The sequence below is a fragment of the Mauremys reevesii genome, linkage group 4, assembly GCF_016161935.1.
Source record: "Mauremys reevesii isolate NIE-2019 linkage group 4, ASM1616193v1, whole genome shotgun sequence".
Lineage (NCBI taxonomy): Eukaryota > Metazoa > Chordata > Testudines > Geoemydidae > Mauremys > Mauremys reevesii.
The window spans coordinates 28,438,856-28,464,608 of record NC_052626.1 but is presented as its reverse complement, the minus strand read 5'-3'; the positions used below and the strand labels follow the sequence as shown (position 1 = coordinate 28,464,608).

Below are 25,753 nucleotides of genomic sequence, written 5' to 3'. Positions count from 1 at the left end.
CCCTGTAGGGGGCCGCCAGAGCAGCAGCTGGTGTGGCTGTCCACTGGACCACTCCAGCAGTGGCTGATGTGACTGTCCCAGGGGCCACCTGAGCAGCTGGCCCCAGAGTCAGCCAGACTGGCCCTGCAGAAGTCACGGAGGTTGTGGAAGTGACAGATTCTGTGATTTCCATGACTTCTGTGACAGACACACAGGGGCAGCTCCAGGCACCAGCGCAGCAAGCACATGCCTGGGGTGGCAAGCCACGGGGGGTGGGCTAACAATTGCTGTGAGGGCGACAGTCAGGCAGCCTTTAGCAGTGTTTCTGTGGGAGGTCCGCCGGTCCTGTGGTTTCGGCAGCAATTAAGCGGTGGGTACAACGAAGGCGCGGGACTGGCAGATCACCCGCAGAACTGCCACTGAATCCGTGTGACTGGCGGACCTCCTGCAGAAATGCTGCTGAAGGCTGCCTGACTGCCGTGCTTGGGGTGGCAAAAAACATAGAGCCGCCCCTGCAGACACGGAGCCCTACTTGTGAGGAACACTCTGATGTTGAACAAAAGAATGACCATACTGGGTCAGACCAATGATCTAGCTAGCTCAGTATCCTGCCTTCCAACAGTGGCTGGTGCTAGATTCTTCAGAGGGAATGGACAGAACAGGGAAATGTATTGAGTGATCCAGTCCCTATGGTCCTGCCCCAGCTTCTGGCAGTCCAAGATTTAGGGACACCCAGAGCATGGGACACTAGGTGTGTGATGGAGGAGTACTGCCATTGGGGGGAAGAGGGGTATGATGGGTCAGAGCCCTGCCATTGAGGACATGAGTCCTATTGCTGGTGGTGGAGTGATCTATAAGATAGGACAGCCCTGATGCTCTATGTGTATATGTGTGTTGGAGGAGAGAGCCCGGATGTGTTCTGTGTATAAGTGTGGGAAGAGAGCACTCACACTGGTGTGTGTGTGTGTGTGTGATGGAAGAGAGAGCTCTCACTGTGAGTGTGTGTATGTGAAAGAGAGATGGAGGAAAGAGCTTTGACACTGGATATGGGTGGGTGTGTGTGTGACATGGAGGAGAGCCGTGAAATAGGCGTTTGTGATGGTGGAGAGCTCTGTCATTATTTGTGGGTGGTTGTGAGGTGTGTGATGGGGGTGAGAGCTCTGACACTGTGTGTGTGTGTGTGTGTGTGTGTGTGTGTGTGAGTGAGAGAGAGAGGTGGGGGTGGGAGGAGGAAAGAGCCCTTACATTTTTCTTGGGGGGAAGGAGGGAGAACCTAGACAATATGTGGGGGAAGGAGGATGGGACCGAAGGAGGAAAGAGCCCTGACACGGTGTGTGTGTGAATGTGAGATGGCGGAGAGAGCTCTGCCACTGGGGTGGTGAGGGAGAAGAACCCAGACACAGGTGTGTGTGGGTGTGCGATAGAGGAGAGCCCCGTCATCGGGTGTGGGTGGCATGGAGGCGAGCCCTGACACAGGGCTGGGGGGTGGGTGAGTGTGAGAGAGACGAGCGCTCTGCCATCGGGTGTGAGGAGAGCCGTGACACGGGGCTGTGTGAGACAAGCGTGAGCCCCGCTCCTGGCCGCCTCGCTCCTAGAGATCGAGCCCTCGCATTCCGGGGTGACCTGCGGCGGGGTCGTGCCGCCGGCGCCCCTCCCCGTATCCCCCAGCGCGTTCGGATATTGCCGTGCTCGGGCAACTCTTTTGCCCCGCGAAGGCTGCTGTAGCGGCGCGTTGCCCCGGCGACCAGCTCCGCGGTGCTGGGGGCGGCTCCTGCCCTGCTCTCGGTAGTTGAGCGGCGGCTCTGCGCTTCGCGGAGGCCTCGCCGGAGAAGGGAGCGCAGCCCGGCGCCTGGAAAGCCACTGTCCTGCCCGAGGGCCGTCCCGGGGCGATTGCACCGCATCCCCCTCACTGGTAACCTACCCTGGCGGATAACGACCCGGGGATGCGCAAGGGGAGCGGGGCCTAACCGCGCCCGCCAACACCTCCTCTTGCAGGAACTGCTCCCCGTCCACCGCTCTTGGGGGGCCTGCGGCAGAAGGACCCACTGCCCCCCAACCTAGCCGTTTAGGGGACTTGCCCCCATCTGCCCCCTTTACACAGAGGCTCCACAAACAACTGCGCCCTTCAGCCCGATCCCTTGAGGGGGCGACACCCACGGGCTGCTGCCTACCGGAGGAGAGGGGCCGCCGCCCCCGATACAGCTTGCCTCCTCCTCCGCCTCCCCCCGCCTGAAGACACGAGCATCGCTTCTGCGTGGAGGAGAAAGCCGAAGCAACCGCCCCCCTTCCACCTACAGCAGGGCACGCGGAGCGAAGGGTGGGAGTGCTGGTGCCTGCCGCTGCCTGCAGACGCTGGAGGGACTAAGGGAAGTAAAGCAGCTGGAGAAAGTTTCCTTCCAGGAGGTTGTGTTCAGAGTCGAGTGATGCTCACCGAGAAGCAGCAGTAGGTTGTGCCGGTGCCGCATTGTGTTTGCTGAGGCCCCTCCTGGGTGGTGTGGGCTCAGCGGCTTCCTATGAGGAAGAGGCAGTCACTGCTCGACACTCAAGTGCATCGGTGGAAGGGGTGTTGTGTGGACTCCTCTCCTACTGAATGCAATGTGAGGCTTGGATGGATCATGGTTTGCCAAGGGCTGTAGTTATTACGTGCATCCTTTAATCATCTCCTCCAAAATGGATTTTAGTCAGAACAATTTATTTGGATACATAGAAGACCTGCAGGAACTTACTATTATAGAAAGGCCGGTGCGCAGGAGTTTAAAGGTATAGACTTTAAAACCAGAATGATGCTTTAAAATCCTGTTAGAATTATTTCAGGCTTGTATTTATGCATAGCTGGCTGCTCTGGGAGCACCTTATTTTTAAAAATTGTTTTCAGTTGTGGTGAAATTAACATTCTTGAATTCTGTTTAGTTAATGTTTCTAGGTATAAACAAAAACGTAAGTAAGAAAACATAGAGAAAAGGTAGTTGATGTTTACAGTAACTTTCATATGTCTATGTTAATTATAAATATATATGAAATATATTATAAGAATAAATGTTAAAACAGAATCTTATTAGAATCACTAACATATTTCTGGCTAAAGATTTATCTGACTGAATTTGAAGCCTTATTTGAAATGTTAAGGGTTAAATTCCTATTAACCATGTAATTATCTCTGGAGGTTGGGAGAAAGGGTTATTATAAGGCAACTAAAACAGGGAAATAGTAATGTATTTAAAATCATATTTTGTATTTCACACTTGATAGACACCAGAAGAAATAGAGAGATTGACAGTTGATGAAGAACTCAACGATATTGAAAGAGCTGTGTATCTACTCAGGTATGACCTAAAATATTGTTGTGAGATGTTGCTGTCCATATTGACAATGTCCAGTTTTTATTTTAGTACCCCTATTTCTGTTACCTTGTGTTTTCTGTCTCTAACATTTCTTGGTTTTATTCTTCTTACTGTTTGGATGATTACAAATAGAGGCAAGATAAAATAGGTGTGTTGCCCTATCATTTTGTTAAACTTACACAAACTGGCATTGGATAGTATACCGCTATAGACCTACAAGTGTTTATTTGCTGAGTATGTTCCTGAGATGTCCCTCTCCATTAAGGAGTTGTACCTCATTTTTTTTTCCTTGTAATTGGTTTTGCAAGGTTCACTGAGCTGAGTGTTGGTATTAAAGAGAGCCATCAGTGACTAACTTCATATTCACTCCATAGCAAGAGCAATGATTATGCAGACATGGAACAGAGCTGTTTGAGTGTATTGCATGCTTCTCGGCAGTATAAAGAGGGGGACTGTTTGAGAGATCAATCTCACAGTCCTAAGAAAATAGTGTGTAACAGATTATTTTAATATTTAACTATGTTCTTGTTTCTCATTTTACCCTCCTCTTCCAGTTCCCTAAAGTGTCTAGTTACTGTTGCTTAATTGTTTTAAATTATAATTGTTTCAAACCCAGATCTCTTTTGACTCTACTGCAGATGTCAACTTTGAGGGGATAAGTGTTCTGAAGGATTTTGATTTGAATATATACTTTTATACAATACTCAGTAATTGGAGAGCCAGCTGCTAGCTTCCTCACAATTTATCTATCAGCTATCTTTAGTGCTCTCTGAATCCATGCTTGTTTTCAAAATTTTCAGTATGTTTTTTAGTTCCCTATTTTTTTTTTTTTGGTCTAGTCTGCTTGGCAGTATTGGTAGGCCTGCATTTTTGGCCATCTGCTGTACTTTTGGTAATAAATTTTAGCTATGGCTTATTTTTTTATTTTGAATGTTCTAATTATTAAAGGTCTGATTTTGCAATGTTTACTAATGCAATTATATGAGTAGTCATATTGATTCCAATGGAAGTACAAGAGAATAGGGATATTTAAACAATCACTAGTTTCTTTTCTGCATGATGGCAATTTTTTTTCATCCTTTCCTGATTAAAGATCGTGTTTCCAACAATATGTCATTATTGGAACACTGTCTGGCTAAAGGGTAAAGAAGGAGCCTAATTGTCATATCTTTCATTTTGCTAGTTGCTTTTCAACCTGGCCTTGGACTCTTCTTGACTTTCTTATCTCCTTTCTCTGTGACCTGCCCAGCTGTGCAAGGCAAAAAAATATGCCCCTGGAAAAGATGTTTGTATGTCTATCTAATTGTAGTCCTTATATTGTTGAAAGTAACTTTCATCTATACTTGATAAGCTTTTTTATGAAATGGTTTCTCATTGTAATAAAACTGTCTGGGGTATACATGTTAATCCAGTGGAAGCTTTTGTCATTTGATACCATGGAAGAAATTTCCTCTCTCATGCTGGGTGGGCTGTAAGTGGGGAAAAAAGGAGCTGGAATGGCACCCAGCCTGTAGCAGAAGTGGTATCCTGTCTATATCACACAATGATGTATTTTTGTCTCCAATATTCTTATCTATTATATCACATTGTCTCCCTCCCTCCCCTGTCCGCACCTATTCCTCTTTGCCAGTGATGTCAGCTTCTTACCCCGAGGTCTATGTACCTTCTTCCATGCTGGTCCTTGTGCATGCTGGTCCTTGTGCACTGATACCTATGAAAAATTGATCAATTTATTGAGGACTGGGTTGAGTTCCAGATGGAGAAAGTTGTTGCTTTGTCTGTTCATAATAATTTAAGAAATTCCATTTTTATGTGTGTATATATGTAAAAGTATATTTTATATTATGGTTGTATCCCACTTGCTCTATCTTTCCTATTGTCAACTTATCATCTTAGGGCCCTGATCCAGCAAACATATATGGATGCTTAACTTTATTAAAGTGAGTAGTTCTTGGTCCTTAAAGTAGTAATGTGTTTGTACAACACCTAGCACAATAGGGCTCCGATGCTGCCTGAGGCATTTAGATGCTGCAGTAATATAAATATTTGATAATAATAAAAAGCACCTGAAAGCGAGAGTCCTGTCTGAATCCTCACATTACAACATACCTTAGTCTCTTAAAACAAAACAAACAATATTTTAATATTATTTCCTACATGCTAATGTAATTTTTGTTGTGCTCAGAGTTATTTTTCTCAAGTCTTTTGCTACTGAATCACTAGTCTGCAGTTAGATGTTGTCACCTTTCTTGTGGAGAACAGTAGTAACATTTTAGTTGTCTGAGATTTTTGATGCATGAATTACTTTGTTTTCTTCTACTGAATTTCCTCGCATACTCTATGATGATGTCTTAATTCCTCAGCTTTCTTATCTATCTCATCAATCAGTGCCTATTTTTCAGGTCTTGTACTTGCTCTCTTCATATTTTAGGCAGAACTGATAGGGGTAACATTAATATGGGTTTCAAGTGCAGAACTGATGTTGGACTGTAAAAGCCAGGATTGATTTTTCGGGTGCAATTAATCATGTAGATGTGTGGTTAATGAGACACTCCACACACTTTTTTTCAGGCCTCTTTCAGCGCTGATTGTGTGTATATAGTGTATAATATACTGGAGCCCCAATCCTTGATTGGAGCCTCTAGGTGCTACCGCAATTCAAATAACACTGATCTGCTTTTGGTGATGTATTACTTTCATGAGGATCTTGTTTTATTTTAATTCTAGTTTGATCACTGCCTGTGAACAGATTTTTGTTTTGTTGACTCAATAATACTGGGTTGTTGTTTTTTTGTGTGTAACTTTGATTGTCTTGTCCACATTGTTTCTACACAGGGAAAACTTGTGCTCTAAATTTATATATATATATTTATATTTGCAGGTAAATCCTCCCTTACCCAAGTGACTTTTGAGAACGGTCAAATTTTGAAAAATGAAATTCTGGTGTTAAGCGGATGTTTTATAATTTCAGATAATCAGTGTTTTGGAGAACTGGGTTTGAATAACTGGTGCAATAATTGAAAGGCAGCATGGTCTAGTGCAGACATGGGCAAACTATGGCCCACCGGCCACATCCGGCCCACAGGACTGTCTTGCCCGGCCCTTGAGCTCCCAGCTGGGGAGGCTAGCCCCCGGCCCCTCCCCCGCAGCCTGAGCTCTCTGTTCCGCCAGTGCTCTGGGCGGTGGGGCTGCCAGCTTCTGTATGTAGTATATTAAATTGCTCCCCATAGGAATGTGCTACTTACAGTGTACAACTTACAACTGCCAGTCCTGGTGCTCCGTAAGTATCACATTTCTACGGAGCGCAATTTAATACACTACAGCCTGGGTAGGGAAGGCTGATCCTCCCCAAACAGCCAGGCCCCCACCCCCTCCCACTTCCCGCCCCCGACTGCCCCCCTCAGAACCGCAACCTGTCCATCCCACCTGCTCATTGTTCCTTGATCGCCCCCTCCCGGGACACCCCACCCCCCTCCACCCCCCCACGGCCTCGGACTGCCCCGACCCCTATCCACAACCCCACCCCCTGACAATACAGTTTCGGAACCCGATGTGGCCCTCAGGCCAAAAAGTTTGCCCACCCTTGGTCTAGTGGAACGATCATGTGGCTCCAAATCAGGAAGTCATTAATTGTAATAACATCTGACACTGATTCCCTTTGGGCAAGTCATTTAACTCCCCAGTCTAAGTTTGCACACCTGTAAAATGGGGGAAATAAAACTTGTCTGTCTCACAGCGGTGTTGGCAGCTAAGTAACATCCTTAATTACTTTGGGGCATAATGTCAGTAGCAAAATGATGATAATTATTATTTATTGTTTGTATTATTGTAGCAGTTAGAAGCCCTAAACATGGACCAAGACCCCCTTGTGCTAGGTGCTGTACAAACACAGAACAAAAAGACTGGCCCTACCCTAAGGAGCTTACAATCTAAGTTTGATACAAGAGACAACAGATGGATATAGACAGACAAGAGAGCCCAGCTAAACAATGAGACCGTATTGGTCAGCATGATATGCAGTGATGGATTATGACTGTTAAAAGGTACATATTATTTGTTGCAAAGATATTTGATTTGGTATTGGGATAGTATCTATCACTGGCATGCACGCTGTTCTGTGATTATTTTCTGAAGCCTTCTGTGATAAATTTCCCTAGTGGTCTTACTTGCATGTATAGCAGGGGTAGGCAACCTATGGCACGTGTGCCGAAGGTGGCACGTGAGCTGATTTTCAGTGGCACTCACACTGCCTGTGGCCTGGCCACCAGTCCGGGGGGCTCTACATTTTAAATTATTTTTAAATGAAGCTTCTTAAATATTTAGAAACCTTATTTACTTTACATACAACAACAGTTTAGTTATATATTATAGACTTATAGAAAGAGACATTCTAAAAAGGTTAAAATGTATTACTGGCACGTGAAACCTTAAATTAGAGTGAATAAATGAAGACTCGGCACACAACTTCTGAAAGGTTGCTGACCCCTGATGTATAGTATTGTATTCCGCTACTCTGGTTTGTTTCTTTATGCTTGCTTATTTTTGAAAGCTTCCAGGACTTGCCATTTCTGTTGTACTGAAAATGACAGAGGAATAATATGTTATCAAGTTAGAAGGTTCAATTATTCACCGTTTTGGGAACATGCTTTGTAGTAGGAAGCATCTTGTCTCACAGTTTTAAAAAAATCACTATATTTTAGCAAAGCATTTAACACTGAAGATTATTGTAGACTAAGTAAAACCTGTTATAGATATGAAAGAATGCAACTCTTAGAACCTTAGCATGTTTATATAAGCACAATAACTGCAGAAACACTACCTTATCACAGACATCTTAGATCAACTGGTGTATTTGCAAATTTTAGTGAACTTTTATAAATTTACATTGTTGCTAACATCAAGCAGTTAAAAATCATGAGATTTTACTAATAATAAATCTTGGGTTTTTTGTTTGCCTTCTTTTTGTTGTAGATGAGAGCTGAGATTTTCATTTAAGTGTACAACTCCAGGAGCTGAAGTTTTTAAGATAATTTCATTGCAAGTCTTGCAGAATTTGAGGTTATGAGAACTGCTAAAACTGCTTCAAAACATAGGACTTCACATTTTGTGGCCATGGTGCCTACGCAGGATTTTGAAATATCCAATTGTTGTATTCAGCAGTGTAGCAAAATAGTTTTTTATCTGCATCATTAAGTTGCAAATATTAACATAACGAACAAGACTTTCTTTCTCTTCACTTTTCTTTTATGTTCTTAGGCATGCTTGTGATTGTAGCTTAACAGCTTTTTGTTCTTATTTTGTAAACTGCAATATTGAAGTTGCATTATTGATCCATTTATTTGCATAAATTAGTTGTCTGACATTGTTTCTGTTATGCAAATAAATTCACTGATAAGAAATTAGTGAAGCAAAAAATCCAAAAAGAGAACTTTTCCTGAGTGCTAAATAGCTTTTTATTAAATTCAGTTCTGCGAAAATATTATCTTTGCTTATATTGACTACTTTAAAATATTTTAAATGCAACAAACGAGTCTGTAAAAAGTCAAAGGTAATTAAACATTTGTCATATCTGAACGTTGAAAGGTAGTTGAGAGTGACTCAGCTATACAGAGTGGAGGGTAGCACCATGCTCCTGAGAAGCCTCTTAACCCTGAGGACAGGGAAGAGGTAAAACTGTTGCAGACTCCCCCGGTTCACACAGACATTGGATGGCCTTCTGTACAATCAGGAACTGGTGAGATGGAGTGGGGAAGATGGGGCAGCAGCTGCTCTGTACGCCACTAAACCCCTTGAGAGAGAGAAGCTTTCCAGGCTTGAGAGATAAAAGAGCGTCTAATAAAAAAATTAATGCTGCAGTGACATCTTTAGCAAAAGATATGGTTATTCCCTCAGAGGAAGACTTGTACAAATACCATATTGAATGGAAGGTAGAAAAAGAACTTGGCATCTAGATGCCACTGTGATGGGAGCACTAGAAATGTGTAAAACTCTGCAATGTTATTTCCCAAAGTTAACATTTTAGTGGCATTCTAAATTTAGATTTCAGAGCTCTTTCAAAACATACTCATTTTTCCATATCAGCCTTTGCATAGAACTTGCCAGTCTGAGACCTAGCCTATGTTCTTCAGTACTTAGCCTTGCCAGTCTTTGGAAATATGGGACTACTGAGTCAAATGTCTCAATTTATTAAAACTTGCTTTCTTATGGCTGTCATGTGCAACAGAGTTTATGAAATCACTGCTCTCGCTATAACTAACTCTGCTGTATCGTCCATAAGAAGATCATTTTAAGAACACACCTTTGCCATTTATTTGCCATTGAATGCTAACTGTGGGTACAAAGAGTAATTTAAATTGTGTTGAATGTCAAGTAATTCCCCTCCCCCAAAATGCTCAAAATATTTAGTCTAGAGAAACAATACACTGAAATAGACTCTTAACATCTGGCTGAGTTACTGAAGTCCTCAAAATAGAGACTTCAAGTTGCAGAGAATTCACCATTTACACTAGTTTAAACCTGCAAGTGACCTGTGCCCCATGCTGCAAAAGAAGGCGAAACCCCCCTAGGGTCTCTGCCAATCTGATACAGGGAAATTCCTTCCTGACCCCAAATATGGGAATCAGTTAGACCCTGAGCATGTGGGCATGACCCACCAGACAGATAACTGGGAAAGAATTTTCTGTACTAACTCAGAGCCTCCCCATCTAGTGTCCCATCTCCAGCCACTGGGGATTTTTGCTACTGGCAGATGCCGATGGGCCACATGCCATCATAGGCAGTCCCTTCATACCATTCCCTCCATAAACTAATCAAGCTCAGTCTTGAAGCTAGTTAGGTTTTTTGCCCCACTGCTTCCCTTGGAAGGCTGTCCCAGAACTTCACTCCTCTGATAGTTAGAAACTTTCTCTTAATTTCAAGCCTGAAGTTGTTGATGGCCAGTTTATAGCCATTTGCTCTTATTTATACATTAGTACTTAATTTAAATAACTCCTCTCTGTGATGGGTTTCTCTCCCACCCCTCCCCAGGGTGCCACTTGGAACTGGGGTACCACTGAGCCCACCTGATCCACCAGCCTGGGTTCCCTTTATACTGCACTGCTATGCAGCTTGTCAAGGCCTTTCCCAGGCTTCAGACTGCACTTTAACAGCACACGTACAGGTAGCGACACATCCAGGTGCAGCTATACACACAGATGCTGAGATCAGCTCTGCATGGGACAACTTAGCTAAGGAATTGCCCAATACTCAAGTGCACACACCTCTCTAGATGGTAAACCCAAAATTGTACTGTCTTGCATTACACAGAGAACTGTACAGCATAAGCTCATGAAATTTGCCCCCTTTCCTCAATGTGGAGAGGGATATACACAGCATTCTGCCCCAGTGTATGATTTCCACACACATTGGTTTTAGAAAAAAACAAAACAAGTTTATTAATTACAAGAGATATTTTTAAGTGATTGTAAGGGATAGCAAACAGATCAAATAAAACAAATATGCAATTTAAGCTTAGTCTACTAAAGAAACAGGTTATAAGTAGCAAATTCTTACCCTAAATGTTGTTTTAGGTAGATTGCAGAGATTCTTGAAGCCGAGCTGCACTGGCTTGCAGCTTAAAACTCCAGATATTCCTTTCACAGGCGAGACAACCCTCTTGCCTGGGCTCAGCCCTTCTCCCCTAGTCCAGTTTTTCTCTTCTCAGGTATTTCCCACAGGTGTTTCTTGGCTGGTGAGTCAATGAAGAATGAACCACGATGATGTCAATCCCCTGCCTTAAATAGTTTTTATATATGGCGGGAATCCTTTGTCTTCCAGTGTGATTTCCACCCCCAGTCGGTGGAAAAATACTAATATTATCATGGAGTCCATGGAGACCAGGTGACTTGGTCACATGTCCCTGAAGCCATAACTCAGAGGCTGTTTGTAGCGTCCCCAGGAAGACTTCCTGGTGGGAAATTAGCATCTTCAATGACTTATTGTTTTCCCTAATGGCCCTTCCCAACCGGCTATCCAGACTGATTTCATTCTGTCTAGTGGGTGTTCCCCAGGTGTAAACACATTTGTAATAGATGCATAGACAATATTCCTAACTTGAGATGCAAAAATGGTCCATGCATACAAATAGGTTAATCATATTCAGTAAATCATATCCTTTCCAATGATATCTCGTATGACCCACCTTGCATAAAATACATCTTAGTTATGCCATAATCATATCATAACCATATTTCTATGAAGAATATGGGGTGTAGTGTCACTCTCTCCTTCCCTGGTATTTATCCCTCTTATGTATTTATATAGAGCAATCATATTTCACCTCATCCTTCTTTTGGTTAGGCTAAACAAGCCAAGTTCTTTGAGTATCCTCTCATAAGTTAGTTTTTCCATTCCTAGTAGCCCTTCTCCTCACCTTTTCCACTTTGAATTAATCTTTCTTAAACATGGGAGACCAGAATTGTACACAGTATTCCAGATGAGGTCTCACCAGTGCCTTATATAAGGTTACTAGCACTTCTCTATCTCTGCTGAAATACCTTGCCTGATGCATCCTAGGACAGCATTAGGCTTTTTCCCGAATCACATTGACGGATCATAGTCATACTGTGATCAGCCAATACACCCAGATCTTTCTCCTCTCCTGTTGCTTCCAACTGATAAGTTCCTAGCTTATAGAAAAAAATCTTGTTGTTCGTCCCTAAATGCATGACCTTGCACTTTGTACTATTAAATTTCATCCCATTTCTATTACTCCAGTTTACAAGATCATCCAGTTCTTCTTGTATGATATTCTGGTTCTCCTCCTTATTGGCTATACCTCTCAACTTTGTGTCATCCGCAAATTTTATTAGCACACTCACACTTTTTGTGTCAAGGTTATTAATGACAGTGTTAAATAAGATTGGTCCCAAGACTGGTTCTTGAGGAATTCCACTAGTAACCTCTCTCCAGCCTGACAATTCATCTTTCAGTATGACCCATTGTAGTTTCCCCTTTAACTAATTTCTTATCTACCTTTCAGTTCTCATATTAATCCCCATCTTTTCCAATTTAACTAATAATTTTCCACGTGGAACTGTATCAGATACCTTACTGAAATCCAGGTAGATGAGATCTACTGCATTTCCTTTGTCTAAAAAATCAGTTATCTTCTCAAAGAAGGAAATCAGGTTGGTCTGGCGTGTTCTACCTTTTGTAAAACCATGTTGTATTTTATCTCGAATACTGTTCACTACTTTCTCTTTCAAACTTTGTTCCAAGATCTTTCATACAACGGAGGTCAAACTAACAGGCCTGTAGTTTGCTGGATCACTTTTTTCCCCTTTCTTAAGCATAGGAACTATATTGGCAATTCTTCAGTCATAGGGTACAACCCCCGAGTTTATAGATTCCTTGAAAATCCTTGCTATTGGGCTTCCAATTTCATGTGCCAGTTCCTTTAATATTCTTGGATGGAGATTATCCAGGCCCCCTGATTAGTCCCATTAAACAGTTTGAGTTTGACTTTAATCTCAGATGTGGTAATTTATATCTCCATATCCTTGTTACCATTAGCCACCCTGCCACTACTCCAAGCTCTTCATTAGCCTCATTAAAAACTGAGGGGAAGTATTTGCTTAGGTGTTGGGCCATGCCTAGATAATCTTTAATCTGCACCCCATCCTTAGTGTTTAGGGGATACTGTGATTGAAAGCAAATAAAATAATCACCGTTTGGGCTATTTTATTAATATTATATTAAAGAAAGAAAAATAAACATTAAACAACATAAATAACAGAACACAAATGATTAGTTACTTTGGTTACAATCTCTTTTTTGTGTTTCTCTGCGGAGAGCTTTTCACGTGGATTACACCTTTGAGAATGGGCCTGCTTTTGGTGGAGCACTTCTTTCTTGGTAAATCGAAACCAAAGTCTTATTTCCCAAAATTATTGAGAATAAATAGCCTTAAATAGAATATTTATAAATAGAATATTTATTGAGAAATAAATAGCCTTATTTCACAGATAAGAAGGCTATTTATGGGTAAGCAAAATAATTGTTTAAGAACATGTGGATCATGTTGGTTAATTATTAATAACCAGAGAGTTTATAGGTGGGCAAGGTAAGCAATCTTAACTAAATTGTATGAAATTGAAAAAAAATATTTCAGTCATTTATTTTAGAAGAAGCTATTTAAAGAGCTGTCTTAAGAAAGGCCAATTAATAAAGGAATCATAAATCAAAATAAATCTCACTATTCTCTGTTTAGTAGTGTTTAGTCCCTGTCTCCTTTCATATTTAGCTCCTCTGTGCTGTCCTCGCATACAGGTCTAAACATTTGGTGATTAACAACAGTTAATATTATTACACTGACTGGAGTGGCTCACAGCTGTGAGTTCCTACCTCAGGGCAGATTTTCAGAAACAGAGCATATATCCCAAACTGATGTGTTCTATAATTTGATTTCACCAAGCCACTACCAAATGTGAACTCCTGGATCACTATACCATTCTTACCATGGAGTAACAGACAGTCCCCTTAGGCTGTCCATCCTATCTTGCCATTCAGAGAAACTGGATTTTGTGATAAAAAAACTTAAGCCAAAAATTACACAACATCATGTTTCTCCCAGTCTCAAGAGACCAGTCACTTACCCAGATTAATTGGTACTCCAGATCTTACACCAGATAATACTAGTAAACTAACTAAAGATTTATTAGCTAAGAGAAGGAAATGAGAGTGATTGAGAGATTAAAGCAGGTAAAATATATATACAGGTGAATCACAGTTTGTAATTCCAAATGATGGCAGAGATGTAATAAACTGCCAGCTTCCCCAAAGTCTTTACAGGGTACCCAGATTGTCTCTGGGGATCTCCGCTTTGCATCTGGTACGCACCCCTGTAAGAGTCCAAACAGTTCAGAGATAAAGGATCTTTCTTTGAATCTCTTCTTATAGCTTCTTCTCACAGAAAAGAAGCTGACAGTCTTTCTCTAGCCACGTGGGCTTTTCCTTTGATAATGGTGAGCGAGGAGTGCACTTTGTGAGTGATGGCCATTTGCTTTGGAATTAGCACTTTTTCTGATAAAGTCCTTCATTAACATACCACAAGGCTTCTTTGATGTCTGATGGTATTTAGTTACAGGGGTATTTATAATGTAAATATTTGCTATTACATTATGACAGGACACAGTTAAGTAAAAACAATGCATATAACATCTGTGACACATCATGTGCCAGCAGTGCCCCTCTGCCGTGTACATTGGCCAAACCAGACACTCTCTACATGAAAGAATAAATGGACACAAATCAGACATCATGAATGGTAACATACAAAAGCCAGTAGGAGAACACTTCAATCTCCCTGGACATTCAATAATGGATTTAAAAGTAGCCATCCTGCAACAAAAAAATGTCATAAACAGACTTTAAAGAGAAACTGCAGAGCTACTGTTCATTTGCAAACTTAACACCATTAATTTGGGCTTGAATAGGAACTGGGAGTGGCTGGCTCACTACAAAAGCAATTTTCCCTCTCTTGGTATTGACACCTCCTCATCAATTATTGGGAGTGGACCACATCCACCCTGATTGAAATTGGTCTTGTCATCACTGGTTCTCCACTTGTAAAGTAACTCTCTTCTCTTCATGCGCCAGTATATTTATGCTTGTATCTGTAATTTTCATTCCATGCATCTGAAGAAGTGGTTTTGTACCCCCAAAATTTATGCCCAAATAAATCTGTTAGTCTTTAAGGTGCCACCAGACTCCTTGCTTTTTTTGTGGATACAGACTATCACGGCTGCTCCTCTGATACTTGACAATGAATACTGTTCCTTAGTCATTGCATCACTGCAAAAGGATTGGAAAACATGCCTTATGGTGATAGACTCAAGGAGCTCAATCTGTTTAGCTTAACAAAGAGAAGATTAAGGGGTAACTTGATCACAATCTATAAGTACCTACGTGGGGAACATATATTTGATAGTGAGCTCTTCAGTCTAGCAGATAGAGGTATAACAATGCAATGGCTGGAAGTTGTAGCTAGATAAATTCAGACTGGAAATAAGGTGTATGTTTTTAACAGTGAGAGTAATCAACCATTGGAACAATTTAACAAAGATCATGATGGATTCTCCATTACTGACAATTTTTCAATCAAGATTGGATGTTTTTCTAAAAGGTATAATCTAGGAATTATTTTTGGGAAGTTATATGATTTGTGCTCTACAGGAGGTTGGACTAGATCGGAGTAGGCAACCTATGGCATGCGTGCTGAAGGCAGCACGTGAGGTGATTTTCAGTGGTACGCACACTTCTGGGGTCCTGGCCACCAGTCCGGGGGGCTCTACATTTTAATTTAATTTTAAATGAAGCTTCTTAAACATTTTAAAATCCATATTTACTTTACATACAACAATAGTTTAGTTATATATTATAGACTTATAGAAAGAGACCTTCTAAAAACATTAAAATGTATTACTGGCACGCGAAACCTTAAATTAGAGTGAATAAATGAAGACTCAGCACATCACTTCTGAAAGGTTGCCAACCCCTGGACTAGATGATCACAATGGTCCCTTCTCACCTTAGAATCTGTGAAAGCCACACTGTGAGTGTTCATAGGAACATGGTACAGTGTGGATTTAATACTAAAATTAAAAAGTAATATTGTATAATGCTCTTTGTTCATCTCTAACTTTTACTCTTCTTTCTAGCTAGAGGGCATGGAACATCAGATTCAAGCCTGATGCAAACTAATTCACATGAACAGAGTTGTACCTACTTAGAGGAGGTCTGGGTCCATAGGATAAAGACTATTACTAGATATCTTGTAGCGAAACGTCCAGTTTTGTTCTTAGTTTAGCTAGGAAATTGTTTGCACTTGTGCAGACCTTTTCTTTCACTTTCTTTTATTTGAGTTATGTATTCTTAGGTATCCATCACTATGGAATCTAAATAACTTGCAAAAACTAGGGAGCATTTACTACACCCTCAGAGGGTGGTAATCTCATTCTCTCCTTTCCCATCTTATTATTTTTTGGGAGGGATGGGGACGGGAAAGGAGAGGAGTTATTTATCCATCCTTCTGTCTTCTTCTCCGCCCCGCTCTCATGGATCTGCTAGTTCAGGTAGACCATTTGTTCTCATTTTGCAAATTGGTCTCTGTAGCCAGTTTTCTTTCAGTGAAGCCTGTTTGTCATTGACTTTTGGAGGCAAGCCACCCATCTCAGAATGGATATGCTTCCCAGACTATTTCCCAGTTCCTCTTTACTCAGAAGCATGTCATAAAGGTTTTTGGGTATTTTTGTTGTTGTTTTTTTTGAGTAGAGATGCACTAAAAATTTTTTTTGGGGGGGAAACTACATTTGAAGCTGCTATAGTGAGTACTCACTTCTAGTGCAAGTTCAAATTACTGTTTTGTTCCTTTCATGTTGGAAAGAGAGACAGTTAGTGTTAGTTGACCACAGTTGTTTGGCCTGGGTGTGCTTGGACCAATGGTAATGTAATACTTGTTGTGTCTCCTTGGGACACTGTAGGACAAGTTCAGAAAACAGGTGACTTATAACCACTCTGGCTAGTGGCTTTAGCTCTAATCATTCTATATGTCGCCTGAATATTTACTGAGAAACAGCCATGAATTTTTTCCAAAGGAGAATCTTCAAGTAAGCATAGATGATACACCTTTACCAACAATAACTCGGGGATATTGGAAAGTTTTCTTTTGTGGATTTAACCTGGTGAGAAATAACTCCAGCTCAGATTCTTTTTCAGAGAAAAAAGAGAACTCTGTGGATGCATCTTAAAAACCCACCTTGTCAAGACAGTAAAAAATATAAAAAATACTTCAAATATTTAAATCTTGAGGATTTACATAGAAAGAGTTCTAGGAATCTGGTTTATGAAAAAAGAACATATCTCCTGGTGTGTCTTCAGCTAACTTAAGCAAACATCCCTCCAAGAGAGGCAGAAGTGCCATGATATGGGAAATATGTGAATGTTTCTGTTAATAATAATAAAAAATAGTAATACTCTTTCTGTAATTTTATTAAATAGCTCATTTTAGATTAGGGAACACAGCTCCTTACCATATCAGGAGCTGGAAGAGTTATTTAGATTATAAAATCTTCAAGGCAGGGATGTCTGTTTTTTGTGGTTTTGGTTGGGATTTTTTTTTGGACTAGATCAAGCACAGTCTGTGCTAAATAAATACATAACAGAGAAAAGGAAGATGACAGTTTAAATAGGGGTTTTAATCTGTTCTGTGTCTTTGTGTAACTATATGGTATGCATCTCATATTATCTTTATCTCCAGATTAAAAACCTCACTGTAACTGCTTTTTAAAGGTGCACTGCAAGTTTTTAGACCTCACATGTTTATAGTATTCTACAAGAAAACAACACTTATAACATGATTTCATAATGGATTATCCGGTGGATTTAAGCATGGGCCACATTGCTATGGGCAGACATAATATAGTCCTTGCACTTTTATCTCTTAATATTTCAGCCATTTGAAATGAAGTTTTCCAAGAGTAGTTTGTTGTTAGGGTAAGAGAATGGTAATTAGGATTCCTGGATTTTATTCTTTGCTGTTTCACTGTATCTCTCTTTGATCTAGCGTAAATTACAAAAGTTCTCTTTGCCTTGATTTACCTGTCTGTAAAATGGGGATGATGATCGTCCTTATAATGGTATTGGGAGGTTTTCTTCATATTATTAACAATTCTTTCAGATCTTTGATGAATGATATTTTGTAAGTGTAAAGAATCCATTGTTATCCTATTGCTCAGGCTCTACAGAGAATATTAATGTTCTTTTCCTAAACTCTGTTCCTTCACTGACTACTGCTTAATTGTTGTTTTTCCTTTCTCTCTGTCACCTGAGCACTTCCCTCTGCTAGTGAGTTTGGTTAAGCTGATGCTGTTCAAAGCAGTACCTACAAAATGCTAGTTATAGGACAGTGTGGAGAACCCTTTCTGTCAAGTCTCATGGCTATAACAGCACAAATAAATATTTTATAAATAAATGAAGGTCTCTTCAATGCACACATGGAACTCTGGAGCTCTCTATGCATTGAAATAAGACTAGACCACGAAGTACAGTATGTCACTTCTGAGTTAAATCCTGCCTCAGAAAGTCCACCGGCAAGCGTGCCTAGTCAGATCCCAAATACAAGTTTTCTGCATTACAGCATTTCTCAGTCCTGAATATGTATCATTGTGCTGTCTCAGTGGCTGTTTTACTGGATTCTCTCCTTTTTTCAGTGCTGTTTTTCCTCCTATAGACAGATGTTGATATTAGCACACTGAATATGTGGGCCAGATCTTCAGGTGGTTTAAACTGGCATAACTCCATTGAAATCAATGGAGTTGCACCCAGCAGAGGATTTGGTCCACTGAACTTTATCATGATGCATCCAAAGGAAAGATGCAATCCTTTTAAAGAAAATGTCCATCTAATTTTAGTATATGTGGGTGAGAGTACGGTCTATGCTTTATTTATTCTTTCCACTGTAAAATGTCACGCTCCTTTTAGGATAATCATACTGTTAGGAATAATTTAAAATAAGGCATGTGAGAGGAAAATAGTTTCACAAAAGACCATTTAAGATCAGTGTAGTTGACATGTGGATCACACTCAAGACCAGGGCCTGAGATTAGGACTGTTTAAACTTGGTTGGTGCTAGACAGATTCTGGCATTGTGTTCATCACCACTGTGGATGGGCTTAATGGCAGAAAAGTTATATACATTTCTATTTCATATTCTTTTAGGTGAAGCTCCTCAAGGGAGAGATGGGAAGTTAAAGTATATTTGCTTGTTCCACTGAATTTCTGTCTGTTCATTCTGTTACCTGCTTTGCGGCCTGATCCCAAGTCCAGTGAAATCAATGGGAAGACTCTTGTTAACTTCAATGGGCTTTGGATCAGGCTGTTGCACCATCTGACTTCCAGAGTGAATATGTATCAGGCACCCCACTCTTTCTTTTTGAGCTAACATGAATCAGCTGCAGCAGGAAATGGAAGTAATTGTAAATGATTCACACTTTCCTGAGGAAAAGCTGTCCTTGATCTATGTGCTTCTGACAGATGAGGGAACATAATTGCAATCAGCTGTTTGATACAGTGTATCTATTTCTCACTGCTTGAACCTGACCTGGGTAGCTAAGACTATTGAAATGATTTGAATAACAATTAGAGGATGAGAAAGTCGTCTTATTTACATTCTGCTTAGCAGGTAGTTTATGCAAGATCCAAGTTCACAATTTTTCAAAATTCCGAGCCCCTTTTTGGTTTTGGGATCACTATAAAGACAACATATTGTACCTGTAATCCTCAGGAGCTGTTTCTGGGTTCAAAACCCTTGGAAGTCCTATCCAATTCTCTGAATAAAGGTTGTTTCACTCCACCATCTCTAGGGCCAGAGTTTCAAAAACAGCCTTTAAAATGGCAAGGCTCTGTTTTCAATACCCAAGTTTTTGCGCCCACAATTTTGGAATTTAGATTGAGATCAGTGTTCCCTCTAATACTTATTTTCTCCTGTGTGGAGGGGGAAAATGGCTGTCCGAGCTCAAGTTTTTAAACTTCTGAGTACAGTCTCTACCTCTTCCATTCTTTTCCCCTCCTTACTTTAACCCTCCCTTCATTTAACCTACCTCTTCATTCACTCATTGACCTGCTGTCTCTCTTCATTCATTCCATACAAAATATCCATTATTGCTGCCTTACCATTCACTTTCACTTTTTCACATTTTCTTCCCCTTTCTCCCTCTCTTTTGCAGCAGTGAAAACAGGATGTCCAAGTGTGTGCAGGCGACATTTGGATACAGTACTCATGTTGTTATGCACTGTGTCAGCCACCACAACCTATTCTGGATTGTAAAAATATGTTCTCTATCTTAAACTGTAACATTTCAAAGCATCGTTCAAAACTCATCCATACATTTTAGGTCCCAAAAAATAGTGTCGGTATCAAGCTCTGGTTGTTGCCCTTGAGGTTACTGTCATATGTTTTGGAGATATCTTCTATATGCACTGGGTTGTTCATCAGGCCAGTGAAATCTTTGGAAAGACAAGTAACAGTGGAAGCCTGTTGGTCCAGTGTGTATAATGGCTCACATTTGTGCAGTGCCTTGAATTGAAAAGGACCCTAAAATATATTTAGCAAGCTATAGTGATTTTGTTTCATTCATGACTGAAATGGAGCCACCTCTGTGGATAAACTTATTGGTATAACCATTTGGACAACAAGTGAAAACAGATGCTTTATGTAACTCATTCTGCAAGATGAAATTTATGTGCAGAATATATTCACTGCTGCTAGAATTTGTGTATGAGCAGGGATGCAACCAGAATTTTCCTAAGGAGCGGTCCCAGAGCACTTCCTCCCTGGGCCTGAACCAAGCCTCAAGCTCTCTCCCCCTGCTCCCAGGCCTGCATTCCCTCCACTGTTGCCTCTGTGCCCAGCCCTACACTCTCCCCTCTGCACCCAACTCTACACGTCTTCCTTTTCTTGTGCCCCACACCCAGCCTCACAGTCCTCTTTCCCCCTACCCCACACATATAGTCTTGCACCCAGTTCTGAGCTCTCTTCCCCCTGCAACTAGCTCCATGGTCTCCCTGCCCCACATCCAACCCCAAGCTCTTACCCAGAAAGGTGTTCAGTCTGAAGGGCACTATCCTCACCGAGGGACAAATGGCTATTGGAGTCCCAGACCTCATCCTCTGGCATCTCCTCTTCCCCAGGAAGCACCCAAAGCCCAGATCCAATCCTCCCACTATCCTGGGGACTGAGGTTCCTGGTGCTTCCACTCTGCTTCTCTCCAGTGGCTGGGGGTGCTTGGTTCCAGGGGTGCTGGAAGGACTATACGGGTGGGGGGAACAAGCAGGCTCACAGGGTTGCAGAGCCAATCAGATTTGCTGACAGAGGGGCAGCCAGGCTAAATTTGAGTGAGTGGCATTGCGACTTGCCATGTGTGTCCTTTTCTACACATTCACATTTATGATCCTGAAGGTTTTTCTAAATTACAAGTTTTTGAAATGTTACCCCATAGTAATTAATGTTTAAAGTTAGTTAAAGAAATTCATGACTCTTAGAAGAATGAGGTTACTGTAGTACATTTGTTTTGGCAGGGTCACAAAATGGTCACTTGTCTGAATTATAATTCCTTTTGGCAATTCTTCAATAAGAAAACGAAATAAGAATGTTCAATTGAGCAAACTGATCTTGGTAAACATGGTTACTATGAATACATAGCTACAATATTATCCAGTTAAGTATTGTTTTCTAATCATATTTAAACTCCATTGGATTGTTCATATTTAGTAACACAAGTTAAATTAACCAAGGCACTGAAAGTTAGTTGACTCATTTATTTTTTCATAGTTTAAAGTCAATGTAGATTTTATCAAGATTCCCTGTAAAACAACCCAGAGGCACATTTAGTGGAAGAAGTAGACGAGCAGGAAGGGAAAGTGTTTTTGGAAAACCAGATATTCCATGGAAAAAGGGTTGCAAATTCAAATGTAAAAAGGCAAACATGGCTATCATAATTGGGACATCTGTGTTTCTTATAATAGAGCTCAACTATAGTTTATAGTTTCAGATTTTTTGTTGTCTCTTATTTACAACACCATTTTAGAAGCTTAAAAATACAAGTCCAGATTCTTTTGTCCAGCTGAGCTTCTCATGGGAGGACAAGGTGGCTTTACACCATTTTAGTAACATAACAATCCTGGGGCTAGCTGGAGACATGTTTGGGCCTCAACCCTGGAAATACTTGTGTGTTCTTAACATTGTGCATTTGGGTAGTTCCAAGTTAATGGGACTACTTGCATGCATAAAGATAAGTGTGTGTAAGTATATGCAGAAATGGGCCCTTGGCTCCTGGAGTAACTTAAAGCAGCTTTAAGGGTGCTTTAAATTATAATTGGCTGTTGATGGCCCCAAAGGACTGTTCTGGAAGCTAGGAATCGCTGCAGTGCCAAGGTGATCTGATTCTGCCTTCTGTCTTATGAGCACACTCCTAATGCCAGGGAAGCTGGATCTCAGGGGCCCATATATTTAATACAGAAGTATAATATCTCTTAAATTTGATACCAATTTTATATGAAGACAGAGTCTCTTCTATTTCTTTACTATCATTTACCATCAGAAAATTCTGTAATTTGATAGATATATTGACATCTGTCTTTTTAATAATTTGCTCCCAAATCTCATGTATAGCCTCACTTTCAAAATCTATCAAAAATTCTTATTAAATTCCCTTTTTGTCGGGGTTGTTTTTCTTCTATCCCCAGATGTCTATTTAGTATCACGGTACAGCTTGTGACATGGTAGGGCATAACCCACTTACTAGTTTCCTTCAAGAGCTGTATTGTCTGTAGAGTCTCCCTGGTAAAGGGTGTGTTTAATTTAGCAACTCAATTTGTAGTTCTGCTTCTTCTCATTCTTTGCCCAACTTGTGGTCTTAAGGTGAAGTGATTGTATCAGAATGATAGTTCCTTCTATGGGGTTGGGTCCAGTTTTCATATAGTTATTACAATGTCAGCTAAGTAAATTATTAGATACTTTTATTTCTGTTGTTACATAATAACTTCTATTTATAGCACTATAATTAAAATGTGAGCATAGTTAACGTTTCCTGACATGAAAGCAAGAACTACTGCATATCAGATATGCATTGCGGTGGTGGAAGGAACAGATGTCTCTTCTACAGAAAAGATCATTTTCTTATGTTAAAGGAACACTAGAAATCTAGTCTTTTGTTAAAAATAGTCTAAAGCACCACATCTGTCAATAACTGCAGGCTGATGACAAGCATATTTTCCTACTTTTTAAAAAGTTTTTCTTTCCGCTATTAAAAATAAACAATGTCAAAAAAAACCTTCTACTAGTTAAGTAATGTTAGATGTTACTTGTAATAATAGTAGGTTTAAAAATTAGACAGAAGTGTAATGATTTTTAAATCATTGTAAATGTTATATCAAAATTTTAAAATTAAAAGTAAATGAAGACTACATAGAATCATAGATTAATTTTACATAACTAGTAACTAATCCTTGTACTGCATGAGGAAGCTTTGTTGACCATGCGGTTGCTATTATTGACAGTGATATTTATCTGCTTTTGTTGTTTGCCTTGGCAACCAGTGTACTTTACAGGAGGAGAATTGAAAACTTGGAAAGGGAGTTGATGTTCAGTAATCCCTATAAGGGCTGAATCCTGCAAGGTACTGAGCCCTCTCAATTTCCCATTTTTATAAAAACAGAAGTCAAAGGGGTTCAGCACCTTGCAGGATTTGGCCCTTAAATCCTAACACCTGGAACAAAGTAGAAATTATGATGAAGGGATCATATAGCAGGATACACAGTCATAACGAAAGCTGTACGTACAGCACCCCTTGAATGCATTGAGGCACTAACACTGGAGCACAATTCTTTAAAATAATTTTACATGTAAATGTTAGCACTTGAATGGTGACAGATCAACAGCCGTGGAGACTTAATGTCCTACATGTATACACAAAACAGACACAGTGTTCTACCCATGTCCTCACCCTTGAACTGGGTTGGCCACCGTTCAGTGTACAAGAATAGTTGAAGTTCATTCTCCATGCCCATTCTGTTAAGGATTGCCAGTTGTGATGGTGTATGGGGTTTTTTTTTGTTTACTTTCTCTCTTCTTTAGTGGATGCTTGTCTACCAGCAATTTGACTGAGACCACCAAACTCATTTCCGATATGCCACTGAGCAGCCATCAGAAAAAAATACAACTTTTGGTTACTACCTGCTGTTTAACAATGTCTTCCTTTACAGGTGAGGAGTCAAAGCAGATCTCGTGCCCTCCTTATGTTGAGAACTATAGTTTTGGGCCCTAAACAAACAAGGCAGGCCTCTGGATCATGCCCCATTACTCTTTCTACCACCTTCCTCAAGCCTACTTCTGTCATTTCTCTTTCCCGTATAGCCAACCCTGTCCCTAAGTTTCTTCAACACAGGAGTAAAGACACAGTTCCATAAGGTTTCTTCCCTCTTGGTACAGAGTAAATAAAATGCACAATAAAGCTCCCTTTCCTCAAAGTTCAGAGGTAGACCAGGTCATAGTCATTCCAAAAGACATCCCTCCAACGATGGCTTTCCTCCCTCCTCATATTGGTCTGGCTGTCTAGCCACATCTATATCCAGGATCTTCCAAGTCTCTGGGCTTGATTTACACAAATAGCCCCCAGCTGTCTTTCTATTTCTCTTTTAATATTGTTCAGGCTTGTTCCCTGTAGGCGTGTCTGATCTTTACATCTTCACCCCCTTCTTTCCACAAAAAGACTGGACCAGGATCTCTGGTCTCCCTGGCAGGCTCTAGATGACACTGTGTACCCCTGCTTGGATTTGAACTGGTGTTTTAGAGACAAAAGGTGTGAGTGTTTACAGTTTGACACAGTTTTTACAAATTGAGTAGAACTGTCAATCAGTAGGCATGCTTGCAAATTGCACTATGCTGTCATAACTGGTTGATTTGCCAGTATCAGATTCCTTCACATTCAATGCTTCTTTTGCAGAAGTGCAAATTAAATAACCAGGACACAAAATACACAACACATGGCTTCAGAGTCTTCCAAACATGATATTCTCTCATCCAAGGCACTGAATCACTATTACAGGCTACACGCGCATTTGTTAAAGCCTGTGGGTTTATAAGGGTTACTAAATTTAAGAAATAACAATAGACGTTCAGCACAAAGTAATTCATCCGTAACCAGCTGACAAATCTTTTGAGCTAGGTTGCAGCATTTAGCCACAGTCCTAAGTAAGGGGCAGTATGCAGTTGCACTGGCTAAGTATGAGCTTCGAGACATTGTGCATCATCATTCTCTGGTATGCAGCATAAAGCAGAATGCACCGCACTCTTCAGGCCAGTGCAGAAGGGAGGTAGGGTCATGGACCTGCCCTCACTTTATCTATCTTTCTGCTTTAGGGTAATATGTACCTCTTGGGGAGCGTATGGGGAGCAGTTCTTGGCCTTTGCATGATGCCCAAGAGAGAGATTTTGCACCCTCTCCTCCTTGCGAGAGACACGTGTACCTGAATGAGGGCCAGGGACTATCAGACTATTAATTTCTTTAAAAAAAATTCTGAATGCACTTTAAGTATATTTTAAAAGATTAACAATACAATTAATATAGGACTGATTGCTGCAAACCTTCTCTCATGTGGGAGAGGACTACTCCCCATAGGAAAGATTTGTTGGATCTGGCCCAAATTTCCAAAGATTAATACAATATGCACACTAAATGTCTACAGGGGCTGATATTTAGTAGTACTGTATTAGTAGATACAAATATTTAATAGTTCTGATGTTCATTTTCTAGATAACAGGTGCATTTAGTTTCTCTAAAGACTTTATTTCCTTTAAGTTTATGCCCAGGTTTGCTGTTTATTTTTGGTTAAACACT

The 25,753-nt window shown here is 40.7% G+C and overlaps 1 protein-coding gene across 3 annotated transcripts in view; it reads left to right on the top strand.

Moving 5' to 3' along the window:
* Positions 1-1,677: 1,677 nt before the first annotated feature.
* PPP4R4 (protein phosphatase 4 regulatory subunit 4) overlaps positions 1,678-25,753 on the top strand; it is a 108,616-nt gene continuing 84,540 nt past the window's right edge. Inside the window, exons 1-2 of one of the 3 annotated variants that reach the window (XM_039537868.1) lie at positions 1,678-2,739; positions 3,229-3,302. In XM_039537868.1, the coding sequence (XP_039393802.1) occupies positions 2,650-2,739; positions 3,229-3,302 (164 nt within the window). In that variant the 5' untranslated portion in view covers positions 1,678-2,649. Of the gene's footprint in view, positions 2,740-3,228; positions 3,303-7,344; positions 7,364-25,753 lie in introns of those variants that run through there. The other 2 variants (XM_039537871.1, XM_039537869.1) reach the window with 2 other exon arrangements.